The sequence below is a fragment of the Taudactylus pleione genome, unplaced genomic scaffold (assembly GCF_031769625.1).
Source record: "Taudactylus pleione unplaced genomic scaffold, aTauple2 ptg000044l, whole genome shotgun sequence".
Classification (NCBI taxonomy): Eukaryota; Metazoa; Chordata; class Amphibia; order Anura; family Myobatrachidae; genus Taudactylus; species Taudactylus pleione.
In genome coordinates this window covers 3,657,939-3,670,019 of record NW_028284446.1, presented here as the reverse complement: position 1 = coordinate 3,670,019, position 12,081 = coordinate 3,657,939, and the positions used below count along the sequence as shown (strand labels likewise).

The 12,081-nt window shown below is 43.7% G+C and overlaps 1 protein-coding gene across 1 annotated transcript in view; it reads right to left on the bottom strand.

Annotated features, from left to right (window-relative positions):
* Positions 1–3,473: 3,473 nt before the first annotated feature.
* MISP (mitotic spindle positioning) overlaps positions 3,474–12,081 on the bottom strand; it is an 89,867-nt gene continuing 81,259 nt past the window's right edge. Inside the window, exons 5-6 of the mRNA XM_088460298.1 lie at positions 11,362–11,400; positions 3,474–6,039 (exon numbers count right to left, since the gene is read on the bottom strand). Of these exons, the coding sequence (XP_088316424.1) occupies positions 5,950–6,039; positions 11,362–11,400 (129 nt within the window). The 3' untranslated portion in view covers positions 3,474–5,949. The remainder of the gene's footprint in view (positions 6,040–11,361; positions 11,401–12,081) is intronic.

Below are 12,081 nucleotides of genomic sequence, written 5' to 3'. Positions count from 1 at the left end.
CGCTGCTGTTTTAATTATGCACACCCATAAAACGCCCATTTTGACCTTTAAGCACGCCTGCGTTCTGATTTCCACTCCCCGTTTTCAAGCACCTTCCCCTGTTACCACCCACATACGCCTCATTCTGTCACTCAAATTATCAGGCATTCGCTATTTTGCGAGCACATGAATTTCGACCGCACTGACTGGTTCGCGCATGCGTATACCGATCCGTACGCATGCGCAGTTGGCCAAACATCGCTCGGAGCGAACGAGCTGCCGCTTACGAGTGGCTCTGAATCAGGCCCTGAGAACATTATGTAAAATATCCATCCTCCACCCCTACTTGCCATTATAAGAAATTTCAGCATAATCATGTCACCTAAGAGCTTATACATTTTGACCTGAAGCAGTATAATGGAACCTATAGCTTTTAGTGATTGTAAAAGGAAAGTAACTGAAATATTTTGTAAATACGAGGTAAGCTAATGAACTATGGGCCTGATTCAGCAAGGATCGAAACTGCTAATACGCATGCAAACGTCCGATCGTTGCGTACCGCGCAACGAGCCACTGCGATCGCAGGGACTACACAGACCCTTCGCAGAGTGATTGACAGGAACTGCCGTTTGTGGGTGGTGACGGGGTGGGTCGGCGAAATTCAGACATGCCAGTGCGTTTGAACGCCATTGCAAAGGCGTGCATAAATTATACACTGTGATAACATACGCAGCTTGAGTATTCATAGGGTGCGATGGAGTTAGCAATTCCTGAGTAAGATCAGAGCTTGTGCAAGTATGCTTGAGGCTTCGATGGTACTCGATGTTACCGATGGTTTCGCAGTCTTGCTAAGGATTACGTATATATGTTTAAGATAAAGTGGGCGTCCTTATGTTATGCTGTGATGGCATAGCGATCGCAATGGATTAGCATGCTATCGCAGTGAGACTGCAAGCGTAATCACTATTGCAATCGCAATGTTAATAAATTATAGTTGTCACGCCTGAGGGTTGGAGTTGGTCGGAACAGGCGTGGGAGGCTGAAGTGGAGACTTGGGTGACGTGGATGCAGTTGGGAGGCTTGAGCCAAGACTTCCTCATGTATGACATGATGAGCTAGGGAAATTGTACATAATGATGGGCCCGGAGGCGAGGACATGAATGCAATGTCTTTATTTAACAGCAAGTAGAAATGAGACCTGGAGATGATGATACTGTATAGATGAGCAGAATCGGGACTGATGCTGGATTGTTGAGTAGGACTGGAGTGGCCGCTAATGCTGAACAGAAGAGCTGGATCAGTTTGAGACCGGTGCGTATGAAGTCCTGAGTTGGTTGGAGTACAATTATTTATTTATTACCAGTTATTTATACAGCACACACATATTCCGCAGCGCTTTACAAAGACCATTCACATCAGTTCCTGCCCCAGTGGAGCTTACAATCTATATTCCCTATCACATGCTCACACACATACACACTAGGGCTAATTTTTTGTGTTGGGAGCCAATTAACCTACCAGTATATTGGAGCGTGGAAGGAAACCGGAGTAGCCGGAGGAAATCCACGCAAGCACAGGGTATACAAACTCCACACAGGTAGGGCCGTGGTGGGAATCGAACCCATGACCTCAGTGCTGTGAGGCAGTAATGCTAACCATTACACTGTCTGTGCTGCCCAGTGCTCAATGAGATGTATTGAAGTTCTGAATCGGTTTGAGACCGATGATGATGAATTGTGATACTGGAGTATTTGAGAACGATGATGATGAATTGGATTTCTGAATTGGTTTGGGGCCGTTGATGAATGAATCGGATGGAACCGATGTTGGAAGATGACAGATGGAATCGATGATTGAAGATATTGTATGAGACCGATGATTGGAGGTATCGGATGGAACAGATGATTAAAGGTATTGAATGAGACCGATGATTGGAGGTATTGGATGGGGCTGATGATTGGAGACATTGAATTAGACCGATGTTTAAAAGTATTGAATGAGACTGATTGGAGGTATCGGATGGGACCGATGATTGGAGGAATCGGTTGGAACAGATGTATGCAGTTAACAAGTCTAAGGGCCTGATTTAAGATGGATTGCTATTCTGCTTATACGCACGCAACGCAGTTACTAATATCAGCAGTGATATGTAAATGTTTGCATTCGCATTGCATTCGCAGCCTAATATAAGGAAGCCCATTTCCCCTTACATCCGTATGCTTGGTCAACATAGCGAAACAATCGGTCTTACTGATGGATACAGCACAGCCTATACAGAAGAGTACAGCACAGCATACAGAAGCATGCACTCCCTATACACATTGACTAAGCAGCACAGCCACTTGTGAGTCTCTACACAGCCTATACAGCAGAGTACAGCACAGCATACAGAAGCATGCTTCACTAAGCAGCACAGCCACTTGTGAGTCTGGACACAGCACAGCCTATACAGCAGAGTTAAGCGCAGCATACAGCAGTGTGCCTGACAAGGAAATGGTTCCGAGTCCCGTCCTCGGTGCCTTATATAGAATCCAAAACCTATGAGAATCCAAAGCCGCAAGGATGACGTTTTGCCTCGAAGTGGAATCCTAGTCAGATGGGAAGACCCGAGCCGCAAACTCAGATTGACTCAGATTCCCGATGTTTGGGCGGGTTCGGATTCCAAATCCAAACCGCTCATCTCTAACCATAACGATGGTATTCTTTGTGTGAAATGTCTGCAACAAATGTGGATATCACACTTAGTATGTATTTGTCTTGACATGAAACCAAACTATAATGTGCGACTACCTTTTAGATCAAAATTAATTACAACAAAATTTGTGCATGGATAGAAAGCTCATATTAGAAATACATTTCTTATCTGGCCGATATAAGTAAGTAGCAGCCACATTACTCTTACTGGCAGTTGGTCTGAACTCTGCTCCCCCCACCAGTGTCAGTGATTTTGTCCTTGCAAATCTGTTTTCAACCTGTTTTACACAGAATTACAGCTTGCGGCCGTGGACTCGCACCCTATGGTGCTGCAAATAAAAAGCTGCAGGTACCGTAAGTGCAACATATTATTACGTCTGCAAGTAATTTGCGGGTAATGGAATTGAGCCCTATGTGTCAGGAGGTAAGATGGTCAATTGTTTCATTTTACACTTTATAAGACCCTTCCAGCTCACTGCGAGTTATACTTTAGATGAGTGATTAAACATAATGCAAGCTACTTTACCTTATTAATGGCTAAGGTTCGGAATCCTATGGTAAACTGGATATGTCACATGTTATTACTGTGTATTCATACATTTTACTAAACAACCTCTTAACAAAAGTTTTAAAACAAACCTCTTAACAGACAGCAACAGCATCAATGCCTCATGGAAACTAAACAAAAGTAATTAAAAATAAGCAACAGCAATATAAAACAATACATAGTATCAATTCAAAATCATACATTTTTCCACAAATTAAATAATTTGTAAACTTCAATTTTATTAAAGTGCACCTGTAACAATAAATTAACATTTTATGATTTAAAAACAAACAAACAAACAAATCTGTACATATTGGTTACATTTTTAATACTTAGTTTTCCATTATTTACATTTAGAATCTCTATCTCCTTTTCTTATAGGCATTTTCTGCCTAAACAAAATTGCCCGTATGTAATTCAGAAAAGGTCTCTGCCAAGTTACAAAAATGCAAAAGCGCACAAAGGCATGCACTTCTACGATGTCACGTGCCTACTATATCACACATGTACAAAGTTGTGTAAAAGTTTAAACCAGATAGTGGGCGAGATTTACTATGCATCTCATTTTGGATACAGTATATCCCGCCACTTATCAGGTGCATAGCGGCGTTATTAACGTCGGTATGCACTTAGAATTGTGATTAAAAATTCAAAGGATAGCTCTACGGAAAATATGTTAGGACTTCAGGGTTTCTGTCCCTGAAGTCTCCTGGGAGTCCTCCTGCACATTCGCCGGGGGACGCGTCCTGGGGGACAAAGGGAGTGGGACAGTAAATGGGCTTCACGCATAAAGCCCTAGCGTCTGGCGGAAGGAGCAGACAGGGGTGGTCCAATAGGATCCCTCTTCACAACCAGGACTCCTTCCCATAGGAAGGAGTGGGGGTGCGGGAGAAAGCACAATCTGAAGATGGCGAATGCTCCTGTATTCAGGCCACAAAAATATTGTGTTTTTGGAACTTGATGAATTTAGGTCCCCATACTAGTGTATGGAGACAGAGGGACAGAATGGGGATGAAAGATAAGAAGGAGATATCTGTGATATCTCCTGCTTTACCTCTATAATGAATAATGAATAGCCAGATCTCTAATTTCTACAAAAGTAGGTGAAAATGTAACATTTCACGTGCATTGTAGAAATTAAGCGATGTAATTAAGTGATGATGAATAGACCCCAAAGAGAATGGTCACTAATGGTTAGTAGTTTGGACTTTGCAGTGACATTTCTATGTGTGTAAATTAAGGTATATACTGTACATAAAGCGAGTTAGACTGATTTTACAAGGGCAGTTTTAAGTACCATGAAGTAGACACCCAGCTGGATAAATAGGTGCAAATAAAGAAGCACTGTAGGTCTACACTTGTTGAGGTAAAGTACCCATAAGCTGGTTACACACTGACAGATATATTGCCCGGGCGATATATCTGTAGTGCATTGGCGGGTGTGTACAGACCATATGTCTTGCAGATATATCGGCATGTCTGGCTATGTGTACGGGCGACCACACGTACATTTGCTGCAGGGACCCGGAGGTGATTGCCATCTTAACTGAGCGGGCATTTGAATTGTGATATCAACACTGACAGCACAGACACATCGGCACATCGATTGGTAAGTGTGTATGTACTTGCCAATCATTAGATAGGTCAGCGGGTCGGCTAAGTGTGTACAGAGTGAGGGGGCAGCTCTTTGGTTCTAGAACATAAGAATGTCCCTGCACTGTGTTCCATGGAGGCTGGTAATTACAATACTTCCTCTCTGATTTCTTTTTTAGCGAACAATCATTTACCCAACTCTACTGCATCCAACTCACATACCTTATTTGAAAACAACAGATGTAATTTAAATGACACAGAACAGTCTCTAGCAGACTGGCTTATTGCATTAAAAGTCTCATATGCTGTCACTCATTGAAGATCACACACTTAATAGAAGTTCAAAGAGGAACCATACCAGAAGAAAATATCTATCTATCTATCTATCTATCTATCTATCTATTATCAGAACGTCTTTGTATACTTGTCTAGAAGTTGCTTGAGTACATATTTCAGTTAAAATCCTTACTACAATATGGAAAGTTTAAAATATACCAATAGCTTAACTAACCAGCTAGCAGCAGCATAGGCTGCAACATTATTTAATTACATCATTTACCTCTTTACTTAGTTTAAAACAAAATAGACAAACAGAACCACAAATAAAGTTATCATTCTTTTCTGTCAGCATATTATTGATTACACAAAGGACTGCTTGTACCTACTCTGTAAGCAATAATGGGTATTCCTCTTCAGCAAACACTGGTATTATACATTATGCCCAACATTTCAGAGTCCTTAATAATTATCCCTTAAACTTTTTTTTCTAAATTATTCTACTTTAACAACAGTAAGTTTAATTCATTCAAAAAAGTAAATAGCAAAGCAGGCTGGCAGGTATGACAGGTCACTGATTACAGTGTAACAAATTAGCCAGCCTATTAGATGGAGCATCATACACATTCAAATAGTCTCTCCTTTTAAACAGTCTATTAGGTTTGTAAGGTTCAACTTCAGTCTTTCACATACTATTATAACATAAGCACTCCTATCATATTGTTATCCTGTACAGTTGAAAGGCATAGGGCTTGGCAGGTATAGCAACATATCCATCCCCTGGGTGGCGGAGTGGTGAAACAAGCCACACACATGTAAGGAATGGCAATGTGAAATATGCAGTACACAGTGTTCTGGATCTAATTGTGTGGTTCATTGGAGTATTGACCAGCCTCCCAACGCAGTGCCATTCTATTCTTGTGCCGAATTACACGGGTGGATTGCACAATCTGTGGGAAACAATGAAATCAAAGAATGTCAGAAGAAAATCCTACAATTGTTTTCACAAATGATAGCTGTATTTACTTAGTAATAGTACAGGCAGACATAGGAAAAAGTTGCTAATATTGTGACAATTAACAAAATCTAGTCCTCAATTAACAGCTGTGCTATACCTTTGTATCATCCATCAACTGTGGTGTGACGTCAAAGCTGGGTTTATTATTTACCTAGCAATTACAATTTATCCTAAAAAGTCTGTAGAGACAAGTGGTTCCTAAGATCAAAGGAACCAATCATATTGGTGGACACAAACATCACAAAAATGTGTTGACCCATGGTTTAGGCTTAGGGTAACCTATGGGATAGGAATTAATTTCATCAACTAGCAAAACACAAAGGGCCAAATGTAATAGGGTGAGAGCTTAGAAAATGTGAGAGTTTAGCAGTAATCTCTCATGTGGGTCGAGCTTTATCTTGAAAATGGGAAAACATCTGGATGAGAGTTTAAATCGTGAGTTTTTTTAGTCTAAAAACATGCGAGTTTCCATGTTCTCAGACTCTATTACGTTGGCCGAGTACAAAAAGTGTGAGAGTTTACTGCTAAACTTTCACCCTATTACATTTGGCTCAAAGACACACACATACATGCAACATACAAACAGACATATAGGAGAATGCACACAGAACAGATATTAACAATAACATCCAGTATACACAAATACTGAGAATTGCATACAGTATGCAAAATTAGAGTAGTGTTCCTGTGCCACTGGGCCAGGGGCGGATCTAGACTGTTCTATTAGGGGGGGCGAGTTAATGATGAATTCCAACTCCTCCTCTTTCCTGTACTGTCACCTCCCCTTTTTGGTCCCAGCTCCTCCCCTTCACGTATTTTTTTTGCAGGCCACATTGATTTTTACAGTCAATATAGGTCTAAGTACCACCCCGCGCGCGGCAACCCCCCTGCGACCGCCCCTAGTGGCAACCCCCCCTTGCGGCACCCGCGTGACCCCCTCCCCCGCTTTTACTTTCACTTACCTCTGGTGATGTTCTCCCCAGGGGTGTATCTAGGGATCCAAGCGCCCCTGGCAATGTAATGTACTGGCGCCCCCCTACCCCCCTTATGCAGTGCCCCCAGTAGTAATGCCCCCCATGCTGCATTGCCCCCAGTAGTAGTCCTCCCTATACAGTGCCCCCAGTAGTAGCCCCCCTAACAGTGCCCCCAGTAGTAATCCCCCCTATGCTGCATTGCCCCCAGTAGTAGTCCCCCCTATACAGTGCCCCCAGTAATAGTACCCAGTAGTAGTCCCCCCTATACAGTGCCCCCAGTAGTAGTCCCCCCTATACATTTCCCCCAGTAGTAGCCCCCATATACAGTGCCTCCAGTAGTAGTCCCCTATACAGTGCCCCCAGTTGTAGACCCCACTATACAGTGCCTGCAGTAGTGGCCACCCCCGCCTAAATTGCCCCCAGTAGTGGCCACCCCTATAAATTGCCCCCAGTAGTGACCACCCCAATACAGTGACGGGCACCCCCCATAAAGTGCCCCCAGTAGCGGACACCCCCTATTTCAGTGCCCCCCCCCCCCCGTGCCAGGCTTACACACACACACACAAAGAACAAAAAAAAAATTCAACTTACCTGGTCCCCGCTCCTGACGCGACCGCCGCTGTCCGAGTCCCGGCCCGCTCTTCTCCTGCATGGGAGAGACGTCTCTCCCATCACATGCTGCGGGGGGAGCCGGCACACGGAGCTCATAAGTGAGCTCCAGCCGGCTCCCGCCGCGGACGATGCAGCAGCTAATGAGAGTCAGGTAGACTCTCATTAGCTGGCTGCTATTACAAACACACAGCCGCCGCTGGCGGCTGTCTGTTTGTAAACTGTGTAGGGCAGACTTCTCTCACTGCGGTCTGCCCTACACTTGTGGGGCCCGGGGGACTTGTCCACCCCTAGGCTACTGGTGGCACTGCCGGGCGGCGCCCCCCCTTTGGTCAGTGCCCCTGGCGAGTGACATCCTGGCCAATGGGTAGATACGCCCCTGGTTCTCCCTCCAGGCTTCGGTCAGCTGCTCTCCCATCCTGCACTGTGACCCGGTCAGCTGTTTAATGCAGAAGCTGACCAGGGTGACAGTGCAGGAGTCAGGAGACCATCTGACTGGAGAGAGGACATCACCAGAGCCCCGATCTTCAGTCCCTGGACAGAGGTAAGTAGTTTTTTTTTTTTTTTTTAGCAGTGATCAGCGTGTGGTCTGGGTGTGAGGATTCGGCTGTGATCTCTTCCTCCCCGGCTGAATGATGCAGAGGAGAGAGAAGATAAAGGTCGGACAAACTGTTCTGAGAGATGATAAAGGTCGCTCCAATCGCCCCTTCCTGGATCCGCCACTGCACTGGGCTTGATTCAGTATTGTAAACTAATGCTCCTGCAGCTGCAATTTTTACAGCTGTGGATGTGTGAAAATATGCTAATGCAACAGCGTCTGGGACTTGTACTGAAACGCCCACTGGAGCCCTCGCAGCTGTCTGTAATTGCGTACACATACACAGCATCAGAAGCAAATCATGAAACATCGACTCCTTGAGTGAGTCTATGACTCTATGGTCACTCAGAATGGTCGCCATAACTGAGACGCCGCAGCCATCTGGCCATCTCCCCAAGCTCCTTTAGTCAAATCCTCTTTTATTTTAAACACACATTTGAAAATCCGGTCATAGCTGGGACTTGAACCTATCACCTCTTACATGGCAGTCGGACACTTTGCATATGGAGCTATCTGCCCCACAATTTCTGATGCCAGCCCTGAACACAGCCACCTATTCCTGACCTAGGTGTTACCAGCACACCTCAAGTACCCTTGCCGGTGAGTTGAGCTGCCGGTGCAGAGTACATACACGGATTCCCTGCCGCTGATATTTGCTGCATATACACTACAAGTAGCACTCTTTCTATCCCTACAGTCAGCGATCCACACTGCCAGCTCCAGGCTTGTGCACGGCTGTCCTGATGGACAAATCCTGCAGGTGCAGCCTCACCAGCGCTCTCCTAAATGTTGAGCTGGTGAGTTATACTGCATAATTATTGTATATGATCAGTGCAGCCATTGGATTCACATTGTAATTGCCAGTGACACCTGGATAATAGTGATACAAAGGGATAGGTACCTCTTCATCATCATACAGGACAAATCATATTTGCCATGGCCCTTCCCATTAGGCCTTGCCCCTTTTTCAGGCATGCGTCTTATGTTCCAATTTGGAAAATAGAAGAGAGGGCGAGGGTTGCGCCAATGCTCTTTCTGGCCTAGTTACAGCTCTGGTGAATATAGACTGGCGGCGTGCGACTACGGTAATGCACCTTGACGTATGTGCAGTGGCAACAAAATCGCTCCATTTGCGAAAACATCGACATAGCGTACAATTCTGAATCAGGCCCATTGACATCAATCTATTGATTATCGGAGAAAGCTATATATCCACGCTAGATGCTCATTGCACCACGAAGTCTAGTTTTAGTACCAAAATAAATATGTATTGTATGAGACCTGCCTGTGTCATGATAGATGGTGAGAATGGCATGGAGTATTGTTGAAGTATTTATTAAGAGAACTGGTTTGTTTACTCTGCTGATGCAAAGTTCCTAAATAGACATTTTTGTAGTGTTTCACCAAAACCTTCCATAAGTTTTAAGTGAGTTAACTGATAATTGTTCTACAGTGTATCTCTATGTAAATAGCATATAAAAATAGCTAGCTATGTGGCATCTACATTGAAGACAAATTTGTTCATGATAATTGATTAGCAAGTGGAGAATTAGATTTGCGCAAGTTTTTCTATTCAATGAGCAGTGGAGTGAAGTGTCAATGTGGCATATTGTCCCAATTTATGTAATCACAGCATACAGATGTGTCCTTATACACTTGGGGGTACATTTACTAAGGCTTCTAAAACAGATAAGTGGTGATGTTGCCCATCCAACCCAACCAATCAGAGTCTAGCTATCATTTCTCTATTGCATTCCAGCAAATAATACACAGAATCTGATTGGTTGCTATGGGCAACATCACCACATGTCTGTTTTAGAAGCTTTAGTAAATATGCCCCTTAGTGTTTATACCCCATATAGCGTGAGACAACCGGCGTGACTGAGCCACCCTGAGAGGTGTAGCGTACTTTATTTTTATTTACATTTTCCATCTTATTCGCATCACAGACGCAGTGAAACGCCACTCAATGGCCCGTATTCAATTTGAGCCGAGCTGCGATACTTTTTCATCCCGGACTTTTTGCCTACATCGCGTGTTTTGCAGGCGGAAAAGTATTGCGCGCGTGCCCACGTATCGCCGTATTCAATTTGAAAGTACGCGAAAACGGGACCCGGCGAAACCTAAACAAGCAGAAAGTACTGTCAGATTTGGGTAAATCAGCCTGACACCCCCCAAAAGATGCTCTGACATGGGGGTTAGCTATGGTTACCCCAGATTTGGCTTGCTGAAGGTATTTGGTGTTTTTAAAAGGGCTCAATAGCTGCTAAATAGCGTTTTTGTATAACTGGTGAAGAATAGTATTCTGGGTTTTTTTTGCAGAAAATAACTTATCTCTGCAAATTTGGGGTACTTGAAAATGGGGGCCAGCATATTTTAAAGTTGCTAAAGTGAAGTTAAAAAAATCGTGAAAAATCCACCTTCCGCAAGCCCCTGCAATGAAAAAAACACCTGGGGCATACTTGGGGACCCCCCAGAGTCAAGTTCGCTAGTTTTTATCTTTGTCCCCCAACATTTTTTTTTTCACCCCCAAATTCAAAGTGATTTTTTGGGGTGTCCCTAAGTGTTTATTTTTTTATTTTTTTACACAGTTTACCTTTGGGGGACTGTCTGAAGACTGCACGGGGGTTCCTGCAATGTTGCACCCCAAAACCCCAATTCTGCACTTTCTGCTATTCATAGGCGAATCTTTTTCGTCTATTACATTGCAATAACTTTACACCTAGGCGGAAAGTCTTTCAAATGGAATACGGAGTAGAATCAAAACAGGCGAAAATGACGTCACCGGGGAAAAGTTTTCGCCCAAAACACGCGAAAACGGCTTTTCGCTCCAAATTGAATACGGGCCAAAGTGTACTAGAGATGCTGAGCTGTGACTTTAACTACACAGAAATTAGTATTATACGCAGACAAAGTCGCAGATAAAGTACAACGGACCTTGGAGTGAGAAAAAAACGCGGCTGCTGCACCGTAGGACTGCGTAAGCAGATTTAGACACATTTGCACACAGATGTACATCATTAGTGAATTGCAGACATACACGAATTGCTGAGAAATTAGAAAAATCCTTTACCTCTGTGTTGACAGCATCTGTTGGGTCAATGCCAGCATACTGAAAGAGATAGAATAAACAGACCTTTTTAGCTGCATGCATCCAATTAATGAGACTCACTTCTAGAATACATATCATATATATCCAGCTTATTTAACTGAATACAAGATTACATGGCCTCTCTTATGTGATCTTCATGCATGCAAACTCAGGGCCTGATTCAGCAAAGATTGCAATTGCACAGCTGCACGCAGGCTATAGATATATGATGTATGCACGCAGGAAGCTTTGCAATTGCGATCCTTGCAATAATGCAAATACAGCAGGTGTATGACTCCCCCTGCTGCATTTGCGGACTCAGCACTGCGACAGAGGTGAAAACGTGCTCCCGTTTTTAAGAACGCTGGTCGCCCCCGCTCTGGCTCTTAAATGCTTCTGCCTGTCAATCAGGCAGAGGCATTCAAGGGCTTGCGTGTCTCTTAGCAGGACACTTGCAGAATGGGTCCTGCGCACGCTATCACGATAATTGGGAATCTGCGTTCAGCAGTGCGCGCTGAATCAGGCCCTCAGTCTCCACTCCAATGTTAAAATATATAAGTCTGCAATAATTATTATTATTATTATTATTTTTATTATTAGCTTTTATTTATTTGGTGCCACAAGGATTCTGCAGCGCCTTACAAAGTACATTAACATATGAGCATACAAGAAAACAGTTATTAATAGTACAAAACAATGCAG